Source organism: Schistocerca serialis, chromosome 8 (assembly GCF_023864345.2).
Source record: "Schistocerca serialis cubense isolate TAMUIC-IGC-003099 chromosome 8, iqSchSeri2.2, whole genome shotgun sequence".
NCBI lineage: Eukaryota > Metazoa > Arthropoda > Insecta > Orthoptera > Acrididae > Schistocerca > Schistocerca serialis.
Genome location: NC_064645.1, coordinates 59,003,949 through 59,022,534, shown reverse-complemented (window position 1 = coordinate 59,022,534; position 18,586 = coordinate 59,003,949). Strand labels below are relative to the sequence as shown.

The window sequence follows — 18,586 nt, the reverse complement described above, 5'->3', positions numbered from 1 at the left end:
AAGGCTTGCGCGATCATAGCCTAGTTAATCCAGTGAAACAGTCTAATTTTGCCAGCAGCACATTCGCTAGCACACCAGAATGTTTCCTACAGCAAATCCTTAAATTGCAGATGTCGTCTTTGGTTGATTTGTTCAGCAGCACGCACATTAGTCTTTTGCAGAGGTATTTACGGTGACGTTGTTATTGCCACAGCTGTCCATTTTACATTTGCGCTTCCTTCCAATCTTAGTTGCTGTCCAGAGAAATTGATTCGAGAGACAGCATGTTGTCATTCTCTCAGTGTAATTCCTAGCACCATTTGTACTTTTATTATACTACGCTCTGAACAATAAAGCGAAGAAGGAAAAGCACTTCTCTACTGGAGTATCTCCACAGAGAAGCGTATGAAAAGTATGTTGAGTGACGCAAATAAACGGTCAAGAAATTCCAAAGTACCTCATCTCTCAACACGCTTGACGCTCCTACGCTCTGCCACAGATGCCTTGACGACTGCGATGCTCCATTTCTCTCGTAAGAGCAATTTGATGCCCGCGTATTGTCCTTTCGATTCGTCAGCTTAGTTTCTTTAACCCACCAGTAAAATAATTTAATTTGTTCGGATGCACTTAAGTAATAACGTACTTATCCCAAACAAGGGCACCGTTGAGCAAGAAGCCCTCTAAGACACCCATAGTAGTGCTTACTTGTCCGATCTGTGCCAGAACCTGCGCCCTCAGTCTACCACTGGACTATCGGGTTTTACTCGCAGCAGAAAGTTCTGTCTCGCTTATTTTGCATTGTCATTGACCTTCAGATCAGAATTAAGGGCGAGTATCCAGTTGCAAGTCCAGTGGGAGTAATGGAGACAACCGTGGTTGCCATTTTCATGAATTCGTCCCTCTGCGCAGGCTTCCCCGTGTGAAGACACGTCGCATAGTTTAGTCAGTTGCGTGGGCTCTTCTGTTAACATGAGACCGACTATTTCCTTCCTCGTCCTTCTCTGACTGAATGGAACCTGTAATGATCGTGACATTAGCATTCATCTTCCTTTTTGAATTTTTCATCTCACTCAGTGAAAGTTCGATATTTTGCACTATTTCTAGCCGTCATATTGGCATTTTAGACGGACCAAGGAAGCGAGTGCTCTGTTGCCTTTAATTATCCTGATCATTGACAATAAGGAAGAAAAGTTGTAAGAGAAACTTCCTGACTGATTAAAAATTGGTGCTTCGAACGAGGAGTTCTTGCTTCTCAGAGAAATGTATTACGGGTTGTGCTGTCCAGACTTAAGGCCCATTTCAAAAATTAAATCCTTCAATACCCGTTTACTGATTTCGAAACTGCATAAAAGCTCTCCATGTTTTGCTTGATCAGCGCTCATGAGAAAAAGATGTGATAGGCAGCAGCTTAGCCAAAGACTAGTGGTTGTGTGCAGAATCGTTCTCTAAAGATGTAGTAGTGTTAGTCCTATTACTACCTGCTTACTCCTTGCTGAAGACTGAAAGACTACTTTAGCAAGCGTGGAACTGGTTGTAGATTCAAAGTATAGCCCTCTCGATACTGAAGAACTTAAAGGTGTGCTAATTAAGACTTTGTTTGCAACAGGAGACGGGAATACCTCTGGATGTGGCGGCGCGCTTCCAGATAAATATCCTGCTGCAGCAGCAGAGTTACATATCGTAAGTACTGCATCACAGTTTCTGATCACTTCCATTGATTGGTACTGCTTTGGCTGCATGTGTATTACGTGCGCTCTCTCTCTCTCTCTCTCTCTCTCTCTCTCTCTCTCTCTCTCTCTCTCTCTCTCTGTGTGTGTGTGTGTGTGTGTGTGTGTGTGTGTGTGTGTGCGTGTTTTTTTTCTCCCACAAGAAAGTGCAGGTACTGACGCAAAGGACAGTAACAAATTATACTGCACAATAGAAGCAGAACGGGACGAGAACCTGAAAGCAAAGAAGTGTGTGCAGATGACCGATTCCGCCGGGATATGGCACAATAAATTAGGGGAATCGCGTTGAAATTTTACCTCTCGTCGGGATTTGCTGACCCTTACATGAACACATCGTATAAGTTCACATTTCCACTTACGTGACATGTCTATTCATCACTGAAGACGACGCGATCCAAAAACTCTTCATGTTATGCAGATACATGTCATTTGGAAAGTTTAGATGTGAACCGTAGCCTGTTGGCTTTAGCACATTTTAGTTCTAAGACGAACTTAATAAATGCTACAAAGCCTTAAAAACCCGATGTTCATTTTGAAACAACCGGTATAGCTACATCCTTTGGAAATATGCTCCGAATGGACAATATTTTGGAGTAAATATAAGTTTTCAAGTCATTTTTTTCTGTCTATCGACGTTCGTTAGTTGCTTCAAAATTCGTGGATTTATGTTCCGTCTATTCAACTAATTAAAGGCAGATTTTTATTGCCATACGCATTTCTCTTCTTTCATTTGTGAATCGTCTTCAGTGGCCCGTAGTAGATGTTTCTTTATATACATTTACATAGTCCTGTTTTCTTTCGTTTTTTCGGTTATCATGAACTTTTTTAGTAGCACAAATTTGGTCATGTGAAATTATCGTTCTGTGTTACTTAAGATTTCCAGCACTGTTAGCTGATGCGTGTGGTCCTGGAGATGTGTTCATTAGTCTCTGTGCTCCAGTCGGCCGATTTTCGGTGTTCTGTCAGCCACATTTGATTCAACACTTCGCACACATCACTTGCACTTAGCATTTTGTGTTCAACATGTGTGTGTTTTCGGTGAGAAATGTTAAACACACAATGCAAGTGATGTGTGCGAAGTGTTGAATCAAATGTAGGTGAAAGAACGCCAGAAATCGGCCAACTGGAGCACGGAGACCAATGAACACATGTTCAGGACCACATGCATCAGCTAACATCGGTTGTGTGTGTTGGGACTAGAAAGGTGTGCAGACACTGGTGATCAAACTGGCTCGTGCAGTACCTAGGTTGCTCGCGAACTGCTCGACATGAGACACCTGCTGTCGATTTTTCCGGTAAATATGAGTGGCCGCTGAGACTCGGCGGGGGTCGGCACTGTTGCGTCCTTATAAGTGCCTATAGGTTGGCAAGCGATGTGGCCCACGGGATCTCTCCCCCTAGTAGTTTGAAAAATATGTTAAGATCAGCCAACCAGTTGCATAGGTTTTCTATATACCTTTACCAGGTTTCGTCACGTTTAAGGGTGAATTCATCAGAAGGTAAGGTAATTACATGAAGAAATTATCGTCAATGATGTACAGTGATTTAAGAGCTGCGTTGCTCAAGTCATACTTTGTTTTATATTTTAATGTTCTTCAAAAGGTGAAACATAAAACATAAGTAACACCGGTGTAGTGTGAGGAGAATGACACCATGTTCAAAGCTGTACGCTTCTTATCCCCCTAGTAACTTAGGAGCCACACGCCAGAGTATTGCCGACAAGTGGTCGCGGCGCCGCAGTGACCAGTGTGTGCGTGTGTGTTGTGGCAGGATGCTGCGGGGCGTGCCGCGCGTCTTCTTCCCGATGCTGTGGTTCGAGGAGCGCGCGTCCATCACGGAGGAGCTGGCGCGGCCGCTGCGGCTGTTGCTGCTGATGCCCACGTGCGGGCTGGCCGCCTCGCTGGCCTCGTGCGCGGCCGGCGTCGTCGCCCTGCTCATAGCCACCGGCCTGCGCCTCAGGGAGCACCGCGCCAGGACCAGGTAATCACCTCCTGTATACCACCTGCAGGTGTACGGCGGCGGGCAAGTAGCTGGCAGCAGCCTCCCAACAGCGTTGTGTTGTTAGTCATCTTAGGCCGGTATTACACTATCAAATTCCTGAGTCAAATTTGTCAAATTCCTGAGTCAAATTTGTCAAATTCCTGAGTCAAATTTGTCAAATTCCTGAGTCAAATTTGTCAAATTCCTGAGTCAAAGACATTTGATGGTGTAATAGGGAACTTTGTAAAATGTCGTCAATATTTGATCAAATCTAGGGCCTCGCTGTAGATTTGATGAAAGAAGTCGCTTGTCTTCTGTTCACTGCAATGTGGCATGTTACCACATGGAGCACTAGCATCGCTGCAGCGTTCAATCGTCTCTGGTGTTTATAAAAACATTGCCAGTAAATACAATTGGTGTGTGCTGACAACTACAAAATTAGTAGAGGTGTATGAAGCTGATGAGGTGCTTTACAACGTGAGGCACCCTGAATACAAAAATGGATTAAGAAGATTGGAGACCTTACCTAACCTAACCTAACCCAACCCTCTCCTGTAGCAAGGAATAGAAGTGTTGGAGTGAGCCTGTCTTTTGCAGATATAGCAGTACTTAAGTGAATATTGTGCTTTGTGATATGAGCATACACTTCACTGAGCACATACAGAAATGTATGCTCATCCATTCTTAAGTAATTGATGTACGACTTGACGTCCTCCTCTATAATCCTATGTAACAAGTTTTGTTGTTTGCTTTTATCGTGTCGTCGTAAAACCCACAGCTTCACCCAGATGTTTCCTTTTTTTCCCCCACTTCTCTTCCGCATGTGCACACAGTCCACAGTACATACAACTGTTGCGGTTAATAACAAGTTGTTGTTGTCAGCCATCGTGAACTTCGACGAAAAATATGACGAAGTGTAGTACCCCTTCTAGAGCTGCGTCAAAGATCTTTGTCAAATATATTTGATGGAATATGGGATCACATCTTTGGTCAAATCTTTGGCAAAGAAATTTGATAGTGTAATACTGGTCATAGGCTGAGGCCACACTTGTGCTTTTTAAGGCTGGCCGCTCAGCGTCAAAAGGCGCCACAGTTCTAGGCAGGCTGGAGAAGGCCGGTAGTTGCCACACACGGTCTCTCTTTCTGCTAACGTCCGACGGGAAGGCGCATCATCGAAGTCCGACGCTCGTCGGATAGGACGGGGCGCATTCCCTGCGTCAAAACACGGTTCTCACATTGCCTTCCCACGTGAAATCAGTAGTAACTTTGCAGTGTGTCGACACAAAGTAGTGTGTGTAGTCAAGTGTTTCATTACAGTTTTTTCGGTCTGTGATATGGAATAAACTGAACTTGATAGTGAACGTATTATTTTAGAATTTAAAGCTCGACATTTTTTATACGACATTCAAAATACGGATTATAAAACAAAATAGAAGAGACGGTTGGCACTGCACAACAAGAAGCAAACACGACTCCTGAAATACAACATACTACATCCAAAGCCTCTCACCATGCTCGCACAGCGCAAAGGGAGAAAGTAAGTCCATTTCCGAAGACACGAAAACAGGACGAGTATGAAAAAAAAGTTCTCGGGTGTTTTGGAAACGAGTTTGCAACAATGACATACAAAGGAACCTAGAGCTAATGATCCAGATGAAATGTTCTTACTTTCGCAAATGCCCCTTATTAAGAACTTTAGGCCAGCTGAAAAGTTGGATTTTCATTTGAAATATTTACAATTGGTTCAGTCCTACACACATGCAAAGCCGTGACCAACAATCATCTCAGTCCACAAGCAGCACACCTACAATGATCTTCGAGGAAAAATCGGAATTCAATCCTCTCCTTTTATGCACTGTAAACAAATAACACAATAAGTAATAAAACTTCCTTACCTCAAAGTAATGGGTAGTTTCCATCAGCCCTTATATAGTCACATAGTCGCGTGTTTCTTCCAGTAATACCATTAGACACATTAGACAGCAGAGTTTCGTATGACTTAATAGACATCCTCTAGTACTCGTCAAGTTTGTTCTATAGCGGATTGAATGTTCCTCTCTCTTATGTCCTTAATTTTTGGATGAGTCCAAAAAAGTCGTTTTTGTTTACGTCGTCTCCTTCGAATCAGTAGCAATGCAGCACATATTATTGTTGCAGATTGTTTACTTAATACATTAATTTCTCAATGCAGCGATATCACCCAGGCAGGTCTGAAACGCTACTAAGCCATGTATGGCCACCTTCACGTCTTTGTCTTTGGTCGCTAGGACGCGTTGCGCTGTAAGAAGCTATATACACGATCAAATGTGGCCACCACCAGGCGACTTTTGAAGCTGCTGCTTTAGAAGCTGAGGGTCCAGCTTCAAGTATGGTCGTTGCCTAGTCCACTCGAAGAGAGCCCGCGGGCAGGGGTGGTCAAACAGTTCGCAAGACCGTAGGTGTGACTGGCGGGTAGCCTACATAACCTCCCTCTATCCTCTTCTTCGGTGAAGGTAGGAATGTGCGCCCCATCGTGTGGGGTAGTATTGGAGAAGTTCAGTGAGCCCAGGGGTCAACTCCTACCGTTCTGCGGGAACAGAAGAGGGAGTCTGTTGGCAGGATACATCTGCATCTACACTGAAGCGTCAAAGAAACTGGTATAGGGAAGCGTATTCAAATACAGAGATATGTAAACAGGCAGAGTATGGCACTGCATTTGGCAATGCCTGTGTAAGATAATAAGTGTCTGGCGCAGTTGTTAGATCGGTTATCGCTGCTACAGTGGCAGGTTAGCAAGATTTAAGTTAGTTTTAACGTGGTCTCATAAACGGCGCACGAGCTATGGGACACAGCATCTTCGAGATAGCGATGAAGTGGGGTTTTCCCGTACGACTGTACCGTGAATATCAGGAATCCGGTAAAACATCAAATCACCGACACCGCTGCGACCGGAAAAACATCCTGCAAGAACCGAACCAACGACGACTGCAGAGAATCGTTCAACGTGACAAGTGCAGCCCTTCCTCAAATTGCTGCGGGTTTCAATGCTGGGCCATCAAGTGTCAGCGTGCGAACCATTCAACGGAACATCGATATGGGCTTTCGGGGCCGAAGGCCCACTCGTGTACCCTTGTTGATGCACGACAGAAAGCTTCGCGCTTCGCCTGGGCCCGTCAACACTGACATTGGACTGTTGGTGACTGGAAACATGTTGCCTGGTCGGACGAGACTTGTTTCAAATTGTATCAAGTGGATGGACATGTACGGTTATGGAGGCTACCTCTGAACCCATGGACGCTGCATGTTCAAGATGGTGGTGGCTGAGCAAAGGAGTGGGGCGTGTGCAGCTGGAGTGACATGGGACCCCTGATACCTCTAGATAAGACTCTGGCAGGTGACACGTATGTAAGCATCCTGTATGATCACCTGCATCCGTTGGTGTTCATTGCGCATTCCGACGGACTTGGGCAATCCCAGCAGGACATTGCGACAACCCACGCGTCCAGAATTGCTACAGAGTGGCTCCAGGAACGCTCTTCTGGGCTGAAACACTTCCGCTGGCCACCAAACTCCCCAGACACGAAAATTATTGAGCATATCTGGGATGCATTGCAACGTGCTATTCAAAAAGAATCGCCACGTCCTCTTACAAATTTATGGACAGCCCTGCAGGATTCATGGTGTCAGTTCCCTCCAGCATTACTTCAGACAATAGTAGAGTCAATGTCAAGTCATGTTCCGGCACTTCTAAATGCTCGCGAGGGGCCTACACTACATTAGGCATGTGTACCAGTTTCTTCGGCTTTCCAGTGTAAATACAAGGTTACAAGTTGACAACAATATCAAATAATATCGTTCATAACTTCTGAAACGTTTGCGTTAGGACGTCCAAACTGCATGGTTTCTCTTGGGACACGGTGGGAATTAGTATGGGCATTGCGGTTTGGTTTAGCGACGAAGCCCACTTTCATTCGGATGGGTTCGTCAATAAGCAAATTCGGCGCATTTGGCGGACTGAGAATCCGCAATTCACGATCGAGAAGTTTCAGCCTTTACGGGTGACTGTGTGCTGTGCAGTGTCCAGTCACCGAATAATCGGTGCGATATTTCTCAATGGCGCGGTGACTACGGAACTGTACATGAAGGTTTTGGAAGATGATTTCATCCCCATTAACCAAAGTGACCCTGATTTCTACAAGATGTGATTCATGCAAGACGGAGAGTGCCATGTTCTTTATTACACTTGTTCACGTCATCCTGTACAAAGTATCTTTCCTCAAACTGGTTCTGCACTGCTCCTCTGCACTCTTATAGGTACACTGGAGGATAACGTGAACAATAATTACTTTGGTGAGCGTGACTGGTGGGTAAGTCAGCGTCAGGCTGCAACTACAGGGGTTGTCGGTTCAACCGTCTTTCCTAGGATTTATCGTCACTTACGACTCCTCTCAAGTCTGCAAAACATCGGAGTATCTGAAAAATGCAGATTTGATACTTGATCTGGAGTTCACTTTGAACTTGAGCTGCACCAGTACAAAGGCCAGAAAATCGAGGCATTCAAATCCTCGTAGTACCACGGATACAGATACCAAAGCACTGCTGTTCGAACGAAACCAAAGCACAGCTTTAAGTCGAGTATTTAGTTGCTATAGATTTCAGTACTCTATAGTAAGACTCAAGCAACAAGAAATTACCGACTACAAGCTTCAAACACACGTGGTCCGGACACAGGAGGAATGCTCTTGTACAAGCCCTACCTTTCAGCGTACGAGCGGCCGAGTGCAGCCATTGTATTCCTGCTGCTCACGGTCCTATCAACGGCCAGTGACTCATGAGCGGAGGTAGTTGTATAAGCCTACTGAAAAAGAGCTTGTATAACACGTCTTTCCTAATGGCGTAGCAGAAAGCCACTTGCATTGAAATCGCGTCAGTCGTTATACAACCTCGGGAGTTCCAAGTTTTAATGATCAGCACCACAGCCATCAGATGTAAGTTTTTGCTATATGAGAAGTATTACACGACGCTTCGACATTCCAGAGAAAATGTTACTTGCATAATGATCGTGTGATGTGGCAACGTATCGTGTGTGAACAGTCAGAACGTATAATATAAGATGTAATGAATGTAAAGAAAATACCATTAAAATGTGGCTATGTCGATAAATCGAATGTTACCTGTTGTCACAAGACCGATTTTACGATAGTAGATAACTTTTCTGAAATTCACATGAACATCTCGCTTCTCTGGTATGTTACTACTACTACTAATACTACTGTTGCGATGATGATGATGATGATGATGATGATGATGATGATGATGATGATGATGATTAAAAAGACATTGGCAACGCCAAAATAATACAATAGAAGTTGGAATAGCAGTTACAGATAATGAAACTTTGTCATATTACAAGTAAGACACTCTTTGTGTTGAACGAAATGAAAAATCAAACGTGTACTGTAACATAACATAACCATCGACAAGCCAATCCCTTACAATCGGCTTGACATAAGAGTACAATAATCAATGCAGCTCGGCAAATAATTTTCGTCAAAGATATCACTGTATCCCACATACACAATTTTCCAAGCCAGCTGCAATAAGAAGATTGGAAATACACGGATTTAGCACCCGATGTAATAACCATGTGGAAACATAGATTTTAATAATATTCTGTGTTCCCGAAAGCAAACTGATAAGAACCTACAGGATCCCATGATGATAGTAAAAACAATATTAAATAATAGTAGTAATAGTGAAACCAGACGCCAAATTTGAGATGCAAAATATGGAATCACCAAAATTTTGAACTGAACAATCAACCGTTAATCACCAGAATAGTAAAGTCTCCCAAGATGATAAGTTCAAATATTTAGTTGCGATTATTAAATTTTCAGCTTTAAAATCAGAACATCAGAAAAAGTTGCAAAACGAGAGCTGTCGTACAGAATAATTTGGAGTAGATATAATAAGAAATTTATGTCATAAAAGGCCGAATTACAGTTCGTGGAACAGAATTACTTTACGCATTATGGCAGACTACAAATCGGAAAACAGAAATGACAAGGAAAATTGTAACATGAAATGCGAAAATGGAATTTGGTTAAATATTAAATCAGTGGGCGTCTGTGTAGTCACAGAAAAAAAACTCGGATCAAATCAGGACCCCTAGCAACTATAGTTAATAAGGAATGAATAACAAAAGATAATGCTGAGCTATTATCTAAGAGGAACAGAAATAACTAGCTAGTATATTCAAAGTAAACTGAAATATGTGCAGAAATCTTTGAAGATCAAGTAAGTCAGGACTATAATTATAAATCTGCGGGAAGCCCACTCAAGAAATTATACACGATGGACAGAGGAACGAAAGCAGAAACACGGCGTACAGCTCAATACATAACTGCAGAAAAATAAGAAAAAAATGTGTTGCAAGAACTCATCGAGCTTCACAGTAGCGTAAAATGAACAAAACAAATCAGTGTGCTCTCAGTTTAACTCGTCTTTTTTTATAGCAGGTACCGTTTAACTGTACCTGTTTTCACTAATAACAATGTTAACTGCGATACACACGTTGTTAATGACTAAATACAAGTGCATGTCGCCATCTTAAAAGGAACCTGCTTAGGAAATGATGCAAATGATGCGTACTAAAGGGATTACGAAGCGTTCTAACATTTCAAAGAAGAATGAAACTGGCTGGATGAATGTTTACAGTGGGCCAATAACGTATCAGAAACTTGGCCATCGATAGAAGGAAATTAAGACGACAGATCAACGGGGCGACTGATAGGTACAACACTAACTACGCTGTCGAATAGAAGGTTCGTTCTCGAAATAATCATGAAGTTGTGGCTACGCAATCTCTCCACAAATCCAGCAAGGTACGCAGGAGCACTTTTTTGAAGTTCGGTAAGCAAGGGGGGGGGGGAGAGGGAGGGAGGGGGGGGGAGAGAGGGAGAGAGAGGGAGAGGGAGAGAGAGAGAGAGAGAGAGAGAGAGAGAGAGAGAGAGAGGGGGGGGGGGGGGGGGGCGCGGCGCGGACAAGGTTCAACGTGTGAGGTTCGTCAGTCCCACATAGACAGATAGCGCAGTTCGTAAAGAGCATTCCCTGTGGAAGGCAAGAGACGGAATCGAATCTGGAACACAACACAGTTTTAATCTGGCTGAAAGTTTCTTGCGAGATTCGTTGTGGATTCGAGGTCAATACCGTTATCAGTGTATGACGAATGAGATCTGCACATTTACGAGAGAGGAGGGCTTCCAAGCAACAGCACGTTGAACGAACAGGACATCAGAGCAGAACACGGAAAGCGGAGAGCAGCATTCCTGGACTGGTAAGGCCAAGCTGAAATGAAGGTGGGAGAGTGTTTAGGAACAATGACGGTGAGAGGAATTTTACGGTGCGCGGTCGGCAGTTAGGTAAGCGCGGCGCCGGCAGAGGCGCTGCTGTCGCACCATTACTGTGGCTGCCTGCGGGCGTTAGTGAAGATGCGGTGCCATTTGCCGCTAATGGAAGACTTCCCTTGGTATCTGCCAGCCTCGGACGGAGCTTTCTGCTCCCGTGTAACGTGTGAAGCAAAGCGCATCAGCTGAGGTCTCTGCTGCAAACGTAGGAGCCTAGAGCAAGCATCAGCCTAACACAAGCAACTTAAAAAATAACGCTTTATAGGACCTTCGATCGAAGTAAATGTTACAAGCTATAACTACAATGAAATTTTACAGTTACGTGACAAAATATCGTAAAAAATTTGTTCGTAGTACTTCGTCAGTCATTATTGATGGGCTGAGCACACTGATAAGCCAAAACATGACGACTTCCAACCGTGAGATGCAGTGGCGCCTAGTGGTATAGTAGATAGGGTAGTACAGTGCTGTACTGTAACAGATGATCTCTGGTAACTGTCTCGTAAATTCTCGTTGCCAGTTTTGTAAAGGCCTCATCGCTACTGCTGTGGAGTCAGAGTTGTCACTGATGTTACGGTAGGCCGAGTGTGAGAGTTCGTGAAACGGCTTCTGGTGCAGTACACCGCTAAGACAATTTCTCCCTGCCACTATGCCAGTATTAGACAGTTATGCCCCATGGTCAGGTAATACGACAGGAGAACGAAGGTTCTACAACACTCCAAACTAATTAGTAACAAAGTTACAGAAATCAGTTGAAAAGGTTTATTTATCTTTGTGACTAGTAAAACAATGAAGTCTGCAACACTGCATGTAATATAACATAAAAAAGGGACCTCAGTGGCTATGTGGAAATAACGATTGGTAAGCTTCATAGGACATAGCAAATGCAACTTGCAACTACTTTCTGTTAACTTCTAGTCTAGCGGTTCAGGCGCTCAGTCCGGAACCGCGCGACTGCTACGGTCGCAGGTTCGAATCCTGCCTCGGACATGGATGTGTGTGATGTCCTTAGGTTAGTTAGGTTTAAGTAGTTCTAAGTTCTAGGGGACTGATGACCATAGACGTTAAGTCTCATAGTGCTCAGAACCATTTTTTTGTTAACTTCTAAGAGTTCACTAACCACATTCCCTGTCTAAGTCAGCCCTGGACGATGATCTATAACAAAGTGGGCGAAAGATGATCTTCCGAGTAGGCTTCTATCCGTTATCGTCGTGTCATTGGCGAACTGTACTCGGCCGGCAATTGGCCGAGGCGAAGTCGATGATGCAACTCGCGCAAGTGGCGATTCTCTGTGACATTGGCACCAACTCGCATCTTTGCGCCTGTGGCCTTTTTGCCCTGGCTTTGTCTTATTCGCACGACACAGAAATCTGAGATCTCATACAAAAAAAGACAACTGATGACGCAAGAGCGAGAGTGAATTCAGCAGTGATGCAGTTATGCAGTGACAAGGGTTCTATGTGACATAAAAATTTCTCTGTTACGAAAATCCAATTCTATCGGACAGTCGTACGAACTGTCTGAACAGTGATCTCCGATCGCAAAAACCGCCAGGTAATCCACGTCATCCATATGTGTATGCTATGCAAGTTAATAGTTGCAGGACTCACCTGACAGACTGCGAAAGTAACAACACCGTTATGTGGCAGGTTAGCGTGAAGCAAATAGTGGAGAAAATGCGAGAGGGCGGCATGGATGTACGGAGATTCAGGGGCCTAGCGATAATGCCGGCGTACCAGCGCGATTCGAGGGTCTAAGACGAAAGAAAAGATGGAAAAATACACTCAGGGAAGATAGAATGTTGCTGACCTTTGTCTATGAGACACATCGTATCGAAATACGTGGACAGTTTTTAGCGTCCAAGCGAACGCCGTTTGTGTGTGTGTGTGTGTGTGTGTGTGTGTGTGTGTGTGTGTGTGTGAGATTTAAAGAAAGGAAATACCGGAAAGAAACTGCATTCTCCTTCTAGTTCACACATGGTTTATTTAACGTTGAATGTTAAACGAATAAGACATATTTTCTCGACTGGGACCTATGTGCAGAAAAAGTTTGTAGCTGTTAACTGGATTAGAAATAATCTCCGTCCATAGCACTTCCGGAAATACTCCGTGGTACAGCGTACGTATTCGTTCTTCGAGGTGGGCTTGATGCAGTCCTTGTTAATGGCTTGACTGCGTAATAGGGAACGCCTAACTTAAACATAGTAACTACTCTCGTGTTTAGCTCGAAACGAGCAGGGAAGGCCTCTTACAGCAGCCTGCTACACAGTCAACAGTTAAGTGTGTAGGTGCGAAGGCCGCCAGCGTCGGGATGCGGCGCAGCAGATGGTCCGGGGTCAGGGTGCGCAGCGCCGCGACGTAGCGTTACGTAAAGACATCTTCAGAGCCGGCCAAGCGGGCGTGTCTGCCCTGTACATCGACGCTGTTTCACAAGAAAGTCACAGTGGCAGGTACGTTTTCTACATGGGCTAGACACTGGCATCAACGAATGCAGGTTTTTTTGTTAAGTCGGTACATTTTGCACAGTTCGGTATTACCCACCAGACCTTATTTACGCCAGAGAAATAGTGAGCGGAAATAGTAATGACATACACTCCAGAATTTTTACAACTGGATCGCAGTCGGATGCGACAAGATAACGTGCAGCAATCGACGTTTCGTCGGAATAAAACACCGGTCCTTCATTCTGATACTTCATTAACTTCGTAAAAGTTTAATGTCCTATGACTTTCCTGAAGCTGAAGCTGTCAACTCGTTCACACATACTCACTAGTTTATTCTCACACTGTTTAAAAGCAAATTCCTCACACAAATCAGTTTATCTGTTTCCTTGCTAGCCTTGAGGTCCAATTCCGTGCGACGAAAAGTCTGGAATTTTTACAGAACTTACTGCTTAATAACACATTCCCCATATCGTCAATTGGATATTGATATGCCCACTTATCATCATCTCCATCATCATCATCATCATGATCATGATCATCATCTCCCTTCATCTTCATCATCATCATCTCCCTTCATCTTCATCATCATCATCTCCCTTCATCTTCATCATCATCATCTCCCTTCATCTTCATCATCATCATCTCCCTTCTTCTTCATCATCATCATCATCTGCCTTCATCATCATCCAAATCATCCAATCCATCCATCTCCGGTTCAAACACTTCAATCCTGCTGCACTCGCAATCGTGTTCTTCTTGCTGCAATTTACACAACTACTATTTTCTGAAATTTGACATTTTGCTGGCACATTCCGCCATCTCTTCCGTCACAAGAATTTCATATTCTAATATGGGAGTAAGAACTGCGCCAAGAAAATCGTACAGATTCTTCGTGATATTAGTGCTTTTGAACAGTGTAGTTGAAGTATCTCGTTTCCGACAGACGATGTATTGTTTGGCACCAGCACTATAAATTGCCGCTAAAAAGACGTGTGGCAAATGTTTTAAAGCATGGATCTGATGCCAGTATTCCTTGGTCATGTATATTTTGACAACGCATATGAAAATACATGGTGGGCAAAATAAAACGCGCGCACGCGCACTCAGTGTGTTCATTTTAGAGTTATCAAGTATTACAAGAACTGCAGTTTCCTTCACAACTACTTAACAGTCGTAGATACTTTTCCTTCAGATGACTGTGATTACGCCACGATTTGATAATGTCACGCCTATAAATTTGTGCAGTTGGCCTAAAGGTCTTAGCTTTCCATTGAAAACGTGTTTATTCCTTACGACCGTTGAACCATATGGCTTCAAAATTTTCATTTTCACGGGCTTTCATGAAAGCATTTACAAATAGAGTAAAGTTTAAGAGAATAGAAATATTAGTCTTTTTCAGTCTTTTATTTGGACTTGTTGCTTCAGCTGTAATTATAGAGTAGTTCACAAGAGGGTCACTTCTCAGTAAACTACGTAAGTACATTCGAAATGTTGCATTGTGCTGTCTCTCTCCATCCACACTCTCCGAAAAGTTTTGTAGTGCAAGGCAGACAGCACTTCCCATGGCATATTACGCCTTTTGGTTTTATTCCGGTTCCATGTGCATATGGAGCGTGGGAAGAAAGTCTGTTAAGTCCAACTATCGCGATGTAATTAATGTGATATTGTCTTCGCGGTTATTGCAGGACTGTTAGGTAGGGGCTGTGGTACACTTAGAACTGCCCCCCCCCCCCCCACGGGGTCCACAACTCTTTTGTGGATACGTGCGTAGCGAGAACGGGACCCCGAGCTAATGTGGCCCTCGTTCCTTTCCGGGCTGCATACCTTCCTTTTCCGCATCCTTCCCTATCCGCCATCTTCGCCACCCCCCCCTCACCTCCGCCCCTTTCCATCCCTTTCTCCCCCTCTGGGAGTATGCTTTGTGCGTACGTCCAGAGACGGACGCTCGAAAATGTAAAACAGTCTCTGTTCTTCACCGTCTCTGCTGGCAAGTCTTTGTCCTTCCTTTGTCCTTCTCTATTCCTTACCTCTTCTCTTTGCCCTTTTCTCCGTTGCGGCGTTTGAGGCCTCTCTTCTTTCCTTTCCCTTCCTTTGTTTTTTCCTTCCTCTTTTATCCTCCGTATGCATGAACCATGGACCTTGCCGTTGGTAGGGAGGCTTGCGTGCCTCAGCGATACAGATGGCCGTACCGTAGGTGCAACCACAACGGAGGGGTATCTGTTGAGAGGCCAGACAAACATGTGGTTCCTGAAGAGGGGCAGCAGCCTTTTCAGTAGTTGCAGGGGCAACAGTCTGGATGATTGACTGATCTGGCCTTGTAACATTTACCAAAACGGCCTTGCTGTGCTGGTACTGCGAACGGCTGAAAGCAAGGGGAAACTACAGCCGTAATTTTTCCCGAGGACATGCAGCTTTACTGTATGAATAAATGATGGCGTCCTCTTGGGTAAAATATTCCGGAGGTAAAATAGTCCCACATTCGCATCTCCGGGCGGGGACTACTCAAGAGGACGTCGTTATCAGCAGAAAGAAAACTGGCGTTCTACGGATCGGAGCGTGGAATGTCAGATCCCTTAATCGGGCAGGTAGGTTAGAAAATTTAAAAAGGGAAATGGACAGCTTAAAGTTAGATATGGTGGGAATTAGTGAAGTTCGGTCGCAGGAGGAACAAGACTTTTGGTCAGGTGATTACAGGGTTATAAATACAAAATCAAATAGAGGTAATGCAGGAGTAGGTTTAATAATGAATAAAAAAAATAGGAGTGCGGGTTAGCTACTACAAACAGCATAGTGAACGCATTATTGTGGCCAAGATAGACACAAAGCCCATGCCTACTACAGTAGTACAAGTTTATATGCCAACTAGCTCTGCAGATGATGAAGAAATTGATGAAATGTATGATGAAATAAAAGAAATTATTCAGGTAGTGAAGGGAGACGAAAATTTATTAGTCATGGGTGACTGGAATTCGTCAGTAGGAAAAGGGAGAGAAGGAAACATAGTAGGTGAATATGGATTGGGGGGAAGAAATGAAAGAGGAAGCCGCCTTGTAGAATTTTGCACAGAGCATAACTTAATCATAGCTAACACTTGGTTCAAGAATCATGAAAGAAGGTTGTATACCTGGAAGAATCCTGGAGATACTAAAAGGTATCAGATAGATTACATAATGGTAAGACAGAGATTTAGGAACCAGGTTTTAAATTGTAAGACATTTCCAGGGGCAGATGTGGATTCAGACCACAATCTATTGGTTATGAACTGCAGATTGAAACTGAAGAAACTGCAAAAAGACGGGAATTTAAAGAGATGAGACCTGGATAAACTGAAAGAACCAGAGGTTGTAGAGCGTTTCAGGGAGAGCATAAGGGAACAATTGACAGGAATTGGGGAAAGAAATACAGTAGAACAAGAATGGGTAGCTCTGAGGGATGAAGTAGTGAAGGGAGCAGAGGATCAAGTAGGTAAAAAGACGAGGTCTAATAGAAATCCTTGGGCAACAGAAGAAATATTGAATTTAATTGATGAAAGGAGAAAATATAAAAATGCAGTAAATGAAGCAGGCAAAAAGGAATACAAACGTCTCAAAAATGAGATCGACAGGAAGTGCAAAATGGCTAAGCAGGGATGGCTAGAGGACACATGTAAGGATGTAGAGGCTTGTCTCACTAGGGGTAAGATAGATACTGCCTACAGGAAAATTAAAGAGACCTTTGGAGAGGAGAGAACCACTAGTATGAATATCAAGAGCTCAGATGGCAACCCAGTTCTAAGCAAAGAAGGGAAGGCAGAAAGGTGGAAGGAGTATATAGAGGGTTTATACAAGGGCGATGTACTTGAGAACAATATTATGGAAATGGAAGAGGATGTAGATGAAGATGAAATGGGAGATAAGATACTGCGTGAAGAGTTTGACAGAGCACTGAAAGACCTGAGTCGAAACAAGGCCCCGGGAGTAGAAAACATTCCATTAGAACTACTGATGGCCTTGGGAGAGCCAGTCATGACAAAACTCTACCATCTGGTGAGCAAGATGTATGAGACAGGCGAAATACCCACAGACTTCAAGAAGAATATAATAATTCCAATCCCAAAGAAAGCAGGTGTTAACAGATGTGAAAATTACCGAACTATCAGTTTAATAAGTCACGGCTGCAAAATACTAACGCGAATTCTTTACAGACGAATGGAAAAACTGGTAGAAGCGGACCTCGGGGAAGATCAGTTTGGATTCCGTAGAAATGTTGGAACACGTGAGGCAATACTAAACTTACGACTTATCTTAGAAGGAAGATTAAGAAAAGGCAAACCTACGTTTCTAGCATTTGTAGACTTAGAGAAAGCTTTTGACAACGTTAACTGGAATACTCTCTTTCAAATTCTGAAGGTGGCAGGGGTAAAATACAGGGAGCGAAAGGCTATTTACAATTTGTACAGAAACCAGATGGCAGTTATAAGAGTCGAGGGACATGAAAGGGAAGCAGTGGTTGGGAAGGGAGTGAGACAGGGTTGTAGTCTCTCCTCGATGTTATTCAATCTGTATATTGAGCAAGCAGTGAAGGAAACAAAAGAAAAGTTCGGAGTAGGTATTAAAATCCATGGAGAAGAAATAAAAACTTTGAGGTTCGCCAATGACATTGTAATTCTGTCAGAGACAGCAAAGGACTTGGAAAAGCAGTTGAATGGAATGGACAGTGTCTTGAAAGGAGGATATAAGATGAACATCAACAAAAGCAAAACGAGGATAATGGAATGTAGTCAAATTAAATCGGGTGATGCTGAGGGGATTAGATTAGGAAATGAGACACTTAAAGTAGTAAAGGAGTTTTGCTATTTAGGGAGTAAAATAACTGATGATGGTCGAAGTAGAGAGGATATAAAATGTAGACTGGCAATGGCAAGGAAATCGTTTCTGAAGAAGAGAAATTTGTTAACATCGAGTATAGATTTGTCAGGAAGTCGTTTCTGAAAGTATTTGTATGGAGTGTAGCCATGTATGGAAGTGAAACATGGACGATAACCAGTTTGGACAAGAAGAGAATAGAAGCTTTCGAAATGTGGTGCTACAGAA

General features: G+C 43.6%; 1 protein-coding gene across 4 annotated transcripts in view; it reads left to right on the top strand.

Moving 5' to 3' along the window:
• LOC126416233 (protein croquemort-like) overlaps positions 1-18,586 on the top strand; it is a 274,990-nt gene that overhangs the window by 214,088 nt on the left and 42,316 nt on the right. For all 4 annotated transcript variants that reach the window (XM_050083842.1, XM_050083843.1, XM_050083844.1 and 1 more), the window contains 2 exons: positions 1,586-1,659; positions 3,477-3,686. In XM_050083842.1, the coding sequence (XP_049939799.1) occupies positions 1,586-1,659; positions 3,477-3,686 (284 nt within the window). The remainder of the gene's footprint in view (positions 1-1,585; positions 1,660-3,476; positions 3,687-18,586) is intronic.